The sequence below is a fragment of the Glycine max genome, chromosome 4, assembly GCF_000004515.6.
Source record: "Glycine max cultivar Williams 82 chromosome 4, Glycine_max_v4.0, whole genome shotgun sequence".
NCBI classification, from domain to species: domain Eukaryota; kingdom Viridiplantae; phylum Streptophyta; class Magnoliopsida; order Fabales; family Fabaceae; genus Glycine; species Glycine max.
The window spans coordinates 4,427,333-4,435,133 of NC_016091.4; the positions used below are offsets into that span (position 1 = coordinate 4,427,333).

A 7,801-nucleotide genomic window follows, 5' to 3' on the forward strand; every position below is an offset into this window, starting at 1 on the left:
ACTACTTCATAAGTGAAAGAATTTAATGTTTTAAAAATTTGAAACATATTCCATATTTTATTACACAAAAGAAATAAAACGGTCAAAAGAAATACATTCCATATTAGAAGAATATATATATATATTCTCATAAATAATAAAATGTGGTAAAAAGATAAAAATAATAAAAAATAGATGCGGTCAAAATTGGAGAACAAATTAATGATTAAGCGTAAAAGTAATGTATATCGGTATAGATTTTTCCACTCAAAATAGGAATAGTTTAGTAACTTAACTTACATATTAGTAGAATATTTATATTTTAAATATTCAAAAAAAAATTATATGATTAAATAATTCTATTATCACTAAGCAAGTAGAAGCTAATCACATACATTATTTTTTTGAAAATTAATGTTCTATTATTCATGATATTTTATTTTACTTGAAAACATTTAAAAAATAAATAAATAAAACACTAGTAAAACAATATTGTAAGTCTAGTTTTATGGCATATAATTATAAGGATATTGTAAGTGATTTTATATTCAATTAGTTCGATTTGATCCATTTTTGTTTAAATTTAGATGGATTGGACTAAACTGACCTACTTATTCAAGGTACCATGTTTTTGCCTGGTGCATGTGCCTACTAAGTCCATGAGCTAATGGATTGGTTCGTGCGCCCTATAATAAAATAATATCAAAATTGAAAAGTTCTAAAACTTGAAAACAAATTGATGGGAACTAACATCTGTGAAAAAATAGATAGGAAATAAGATTAGTGGAAAAAATAAGAAAATATTTATGGATTAATGAAATAGTAAAATTTTAAAGAAACCTTCATTACGTTAGTTAAACATCAAATAGAGAATAAAAAGCTCAATATCTCTAATTTTTACATCAATGAATTATAAATATTCAAATACGTGGTCAATATACAAGTAATAATTATTCAAATACTTAATAATCCTAATCACACATCAAATATTCTCAAGCAAATAATAATATAAAACTATGAAATAATAATTAATATTTTAAAAAGATAGTACACGGGCTGGACTATTAACCTATGACCATACATGTTGAACCTATAAGTTAAAAAACAAATCGAGCTAAAAAAAGCCCACGTTTAAATTTTTCGTTGGTCCTAACCAAAATATTTTAAACTGACCTTCAACTTACTCAAATCCATTTCCCTATCTCTAGTTATATTATAAATATTTTAAGAGAAATACTAATCACACGATTCACATTCTCTTTTATACGATCTTTCTAATATTCTCTATGATTAGTTAATTTTTATTGAAAATCATCAATTTTGATGGTCTAACATCTCAAATAATAATTTTCTCTCCTAATTTAGATGTAAAATTCACCAATATTAATGTTTCCAATAAATTTCAACCAATCACAATAATGTAACATTAATTGCTCTTTTCTACCAATATCTCTAATAAATGTTACTTTAGTTTTCTAATCAAATATTAATACTATTTTCTTTAATCTATTTAATAAAGTTAATTTTGTAAAATTATAAGTTTCTTTCATCTATTTATTAACTTTTCTTAATTTAGATAAAAACAAGTTAGAACAACAGGGCGAAGGGAATTTCAGAAGGAGAATGTAAGGAAAACACTCATATTTTAATCATTGACCTATTCAAGTCAGTCAAATATTCATTTTTTCAGAACTTATATTGAAACCCAATTACTAATCATACCACCAACCAAACGAGTTACATCCCAAACCCCTACAAACGATGAACATTAAACTTCCAGTGCTGGATTAACCCCCTCTTCAATCATCCTCCACTGCCCTATAGTTTGTAGGGGCTATATAGCTGTGCAAGAATTCCATGCACGTTAATGTTCCTCTGTTTCAGCTTTCCCGTTCAACTGGCATCTCCTCCGCATCTCCTCAGATACTGTCTCTGCCTCTTTCAATTTTCCCTTTGCACACAACAGCTTCACAAAAGTGCAGAAAATGTCTTGGTTGATTACAAAGTTCTTGTCCATTATGTCATAAACCGTCTTTTGTGCCATTTCTTCATCCCTGTCTTCACAATATCCCAGAAGTAAGCAATTATACATAGTGGCATCCAGGTTATGTCCATTCTGAAGCATGTTCGAAACAAGCTCTTCAACTTGTTGCATCCTACCCTTCACTTCACAAAGACCACATATCACTGTGCAATAAGACAAGAAGTTGGGCGAGCATCCCATCTTAGGCATCTGCTTCAAAAGATGAAGTCCTTCATCAATCTTCCCCTCATCCACAAGAACTCTAAACACTGCATTGAAGCTTGACACATTTGGCTTAACACCCCTCACCACCATTTCCCTCAGAAGCAACACTGCTTCACTTGGTTTTCTAATCTTGCAATACTCATTGACAACAACCCCATACGCTTTTACATCCGGCTTCATCCCGCGACTAACCATTTCCCTCAAATGCTTAACAGCCTCATCAGACTTTCCCACAATACAAAACCCCTTCAACAAGCTAGTGTTTGTGGCAACATCGTCTTTCAAACCATTCAACCGCATCCTACTCATCATCTTCCGGGCCTCGTCCACTTCACCGCTCAAACAAAGACCTTCAACCAAAGCATTGTAGGTCACAGCATTCGGGGAACACCCTCGTTCCACCATCTCCTTCAAGCACTCCAGCGCCTCTTGGAATCCACCCCTCTTCGAATACCCATCAATCAAAGTGGTAAAACTCACGACATCCGGCTTGCAACTCTGACTCTCCACCATTCTGTCAAAAACCCTCCTGGCACCATCCATGTCACCTTTCTTACAAAAGCCGTGGATCAACGTGTTGTAAGTAACTATATTGGGTTCGCAGCGCATTTCATCGAACACCTTGCGCGCACTCTCGACCTTGCCCACTTTGCAGAACCCCCGAATCATGGTGGTGTAGGTGTAAACATCCGGTTCCAAAACAGCTTCAGCGAGAACCTGATCGTAGATGGCCTTGGCAATGTTGACACGGTTGGCCCTCACGAGGACGCCCAATATGGCGTTGCAGGAGAAAACACAGCGTCCTCTAGTAAAGGTATTAGCTTGGTGGAACCAGTGAATGGCGCCCCTGATGTCGCCGCGGTGGCCGAGAGCGTTGATGAATCTGCAGACGAGGTTGTCGGAGAGTCTGTTGGAGTGGCGGAGGAGGGAGAAGGCGGTGGAGAAGAGGGAGTGGGAGAGAAGGAGGTCGGTGATGGCGGTGTAGCAGAGGGGGGTGTGGGAGTAGTTGTTGGGGTTGGGGTTGGGGTTGGAGGCCCAGTTGAAGAAGTGAAGGGCGTGCTGGGGGTTGTTTTGGTTCTTGATCACGTGGATAACCAAGTTTGGGGTGAGGTGAGATGAGAACTCTCTAAGGGGTGAGTAATCTGGGTTTTGGGGATTTATGTTTTGAAGGATTGTGGTGATGCAGGTTACGAGAGAGAGGTTTGGGATTGGAGCTGTGGATGAAGAACAAAGTGGTTTCGCTATGGCTTTCCGGAATGGCTGAGCGGCCATTGCAACTCTTGTTTTGCTCCAAATATGGTCTTTTGATTTCACGCGAGGACTCCTATATTTTTTTACATCTAAAAAATACAAACACCCCCATTTCACGCGAGGCAGAATAAATAAGGAAGAGAGAGACTTTGTAATTGTCCAGCAGACAGTAATTTCTAATAAGGAGGAAAGGGGGAGAGTTAGTGGGAATGTGATATTTGAATCAGAATTTCATTGAGAGACAGAGAGAGTCCAGGTCTCTTAAACAGTATTGTTAAATAGTGGCCACGGCGGAATGGTGTGGCGGTTTTTTTGCCAACTGCCATATGCAATTTGTGAAGGGATGCCCGCCATGGCGGTGCCATAAGGTGCAATGACGTGTTTATATGGTAGAATTTTGGCCTTCTGCCATGTTCTGGCATCCGCCATTGATAACACTGCTCTTGAAAACCCAAGTTATATTTTCTGTTTTCAGTAATTTTTCATATCCATTTCAGTTTGTGTATCCATCCGCTACTGAGCTACAAAGTGGGGTTAATTTGAATAAATTTTTGAATTTTTTTTTCTTATCTCTGATCCAGTTCTATTAGATTGATGCAGTTGATTGTGTGATCAATCAGTGGTTAAAGCAGGGTATGGTTAGGGGTTTCTCTATATTCCGACCAGGCAACCATATTAATCAATTGTGTGAATTGCAACTTTTTAAGCTATGACGATATTAGTGGATGGCTGGATGCTTAACTTATGAAAATTCTCTACTGACAGTTATACGTGGCTACCTGTTCACCTGCCCGGGATACTGGATCTGGTTATGTGGCTAGGGGCCACTCCACTCTTGTTGGACCAGTAAGTAGATCTTTTATAAACAGCTTTACTCGAGTAGAACCATTTGAAATGTGCTGATTATGAAAGTGGGTATTATATTTTATGAGATTTATTAACAAATAGAAAGAGAAATATCTTTAATTGTCAGTACTTACTTGTGGCAGTTTGGAGAAGTTCTGGCTACTGCAGAACATGAGGAGGCAATCATCATAGCAGAAATTGATTATTGAATATTGGAGCAGAGAAGGTTTTCTTTTCTTTCACATGTTTTGCTTTTGATTGACCGTCATAATAATCATATTATTTGTTTTCATTACATTATTCAGGACAAATCTTCCTGTAACTAAGCAAAGACGGGTGATCTTTATCAGTTGGTGGATTTTCAGAGGCTGAATTTGCGGCATTATTGCTGATATGGAACCCGAACCTTGAAGGGAAGAAAGAAATAAAGGAAGTTGTGCTCTTTGTTCTGTTAATTGCTATCGTGTCTACTAATATTTATCAATTCGGGTTCTCGATGTAGATATTATTAGATATGGGGAATTGGTTATGTACAGCCGGTGCTCAATTCACAAATCAATTGATTTAAGGGAAGTGCATCTTTGGAAAAGAACTTGCACCAATTCGGAGTAAATCCTGCACCTAAATTAAATAGGTGTTTTGGGTTTGTTTCTCCCTTGTCCAACATTAACTACTAAAACTACAACTAGTTTACCTCTTGTGGTTTTCTTTTTTTTTTTTTTAAAAAGATCATAACTAGTGATATGGTAGTATGATAATACTCCTCTTTAAGCGTGGTAAGTGTTTTACGCAGATTTTGTATTATTTTTTAGTATTGATATCATATGCTTAAACTACTTAGAAACTTGTGACAAGGTATCTTGACTATCTTCTCTAGTTTTGATCTCTAAATCATTTTTTTGTACTTTATAAAATTGCCAAGATACATTTTATCTTCTACTCAAGCGAAAACCCTTTAGATCCCAATATTCTCTCCAAAGCTCAAATTTGTAGTTAACTGTTTTCTTTAATTCTTCAATCTAAATTTTATCAATCTTTTGCAAAAAAAAAAATGCATTTAGGAATAATGTACTAGATGAGCACATCTAGGTTAATAGAAATCATATGTAAGTTTTTTTTTTTTTGTTTTTTTGTTTTGGTACTTTCTATCAACGCTTACAGACAATATATGTTTTATTATTATTATTATTATTATAAACTTTTCTAGCATAAATCTAACTTGATTATTCACAAACCTATTCGCTTATCTTTATTTATGCTCAACCACCTTTCTCTTAATTTCATAATGTGACATAAGCTTTATCTTCTATGTAATTTACACAATTAATTATGAATATTTTCCTTGATCTTATCTTATAGATAAGAACCAAGATACTCCTCCTCCACTCATAATATTTCTTATGCTTTGAACAATGAATTTACTGAAATTATAGCTTAAAATTATAGTTTGAATTTCTGATATTTGTCCAAATTATCTTTATATTATGCAAAGAGATAAAAAAATAGAAATATGATTTTAAATTCAATTTTAATTTATGTAGAATTGTATATAAAAAATTGATTGAAAACTAAATTATTAAGAATTTATTCACTATGCTAATTATCTAGTTTACATATAGTAATACAATTATTATCTTAAAATAAAAATTTAATTTTAGTTGAATTAATTATTTATGTTTGACTTATTTTTATATCTCTAATTAAGAGTAGTCGTGTCGTGGGCTTGGTTTGAGAAGAGAAATTGATCCGTGTGGTGATAGTAGTAGTCGTTATAATGATAACGAAGATTAGTGATACCATTGTCAAAAAAGAGAGGAAAAAAAAAATAGCAGTAGGCTAGTAGCAACTAGCAACAAAGATAGAAGTGATGGAGGTGCTAGAAATAAGAGAAATCGTACAACATAATTCAGAAAAAAAATTGAAAATTATTTAAACTAATTATTTTTTGTAATGTCATAAAATTGATACAAAACTATGGTTGTGAATTATATTAGAATTTATATAACAATATTTAAGTTTAAGGTCTAATTCTCACATCCTCCAACCCTAAAAAAAAAGAAACAAAAAATCCATACTCAATTCTAACCGTGAAATGTACATTTAGATAAATGTAAATTTGTTGTCGGCGCTGAGCCTGAACTTAATCAAATATTGGCTAAGTGAATGGGAGGTTGCACCATATCTAAATTAATAGGCATATCAATAAAGTATAGTGCCTTATCAAATTAATCTAGTGGCAATAAGTGCTATCCATGATGGAGAGATGGAAATGGACTAATGGTGTTCGCAGTTACGTATTATTATTTGATCACAATCAATCGCATCATATTTGATTACTGTACTGGATTTTTCAATTGGGTCGTTTTAATTACTTTTCACACACATAATCGATGATTCGATGGTTATTTTTCCAGAGTATTTTCAAGAGTACTTTAAGTAAGGATCGAGTTTTTAAGCGGGCCATAAGTACAATTTTTTTCAACATAAGCATTTTACATCCGTTTTAGTAAAATCAATGTAAAATGTAAAACCACGACAATTTTATAATATCGGCACAAACAATTTAGATCAATCGTATAACAATCCATGTATTAAATATCTTACTACATTTAAAAATAAAATAAAATCTCTTACTACTTTGATCAACTATGTGTTTGTCTCTTATTATCTACCTTTTTTTTTTATGAAATTGAAATTAATTTATTTTTAAACACTTTTAGTGTTGGAGAAAGTTGATACGCCCGCATGTAAGTAGAGTCTGGTGTAGGACGAATGCTAACAACACAAATTAAATAAGATGTGTGACCTAATGTTTTTTTAATTTTCAAAAAAATTTAGTCAATAAGAGAGAATGGGTTATAAGAGAGGAGAGTGTTAGAAGGTGTATTACTAGTCTTTCTGGTTTGATAATATTGGTCACTCTTGCAATCAAATTTGGCTTGTTGAAAATGAAAAGCCATTGATAGAGGTAGCCGTTACTGGCAATTAAACCCAACTAGCGCTCCATTGCAGGGTTCAACAAGCAACGGCCAAGAGGCTCCTTGATTAATACTCTTTGATGATTTTACAGCCTCCCTGTAAATTTCTTGCTCTTAAAAGACCCTTCATTCCCCATGTTTAAAGCCTATCTTTGTCTGATCCATTTGTTTTTCTTTTTACCTTTTTTTCCTGTCATTTCCATTTTCTTTAGGAACACCAGCTTTTATCTTTTTCAAATTCAAACAAGGTAAATGCTAAATACATGCATGTTATTTAAAATACAGTATTAATAAGAGGAAAAAAATATATTTTAATCATTGAATGACATGGAGTACGTAGTTTTTTATTTTATAAAAAGCGTTTGAATACGACATTATGCAATTTTTAAGAGAAAATTAATTATTTAACTCCCTTTTTTCGCAAAATCACGGATAAATAGTTATAACATTTCATAATTTGTTGTAGTAGTTACTATAAAGTATTGACTAATAATACAAC

At 33.5% G+C, this 7,801-nt stretch overlaps 1 protein-coding gene across 1 annotated transcript; it reads right to left on the reverse strand.

Moving 5' to 3' along the window:
- Positions 1-1,605: 1,605 nt before the first annotated feature.
- LOC100802054 (pentatricopeptide repeat-containing protein At4g11690) lies at positions 1,606-4,306 on the reverse strand. The gene has a single exon (XM_006578026.4). The coding sequence runs from the start codon at positions 3,497-3,499 to the stop codon at positions 1,844-1,846; it is 1,656 nt and encodes a 551-aa protein (XP_006578089.1). The 5' UTR covers positions 3,500-4,306; the 3' UTR covers positions 1,606-1,843.
- Between the last annotated feature and the right edge of the window lie 3,495 nt (positions 4,307-7,801).

Coding starts and splice junctions, on each gene's coding strand:
- LOC100802054 (XM_006578026.4), bottom strand. CDS start 3,499: ATGGCCGCTCAGCCATTCCGGAAAGCCATAGCGAAACCACTTTGTTCT.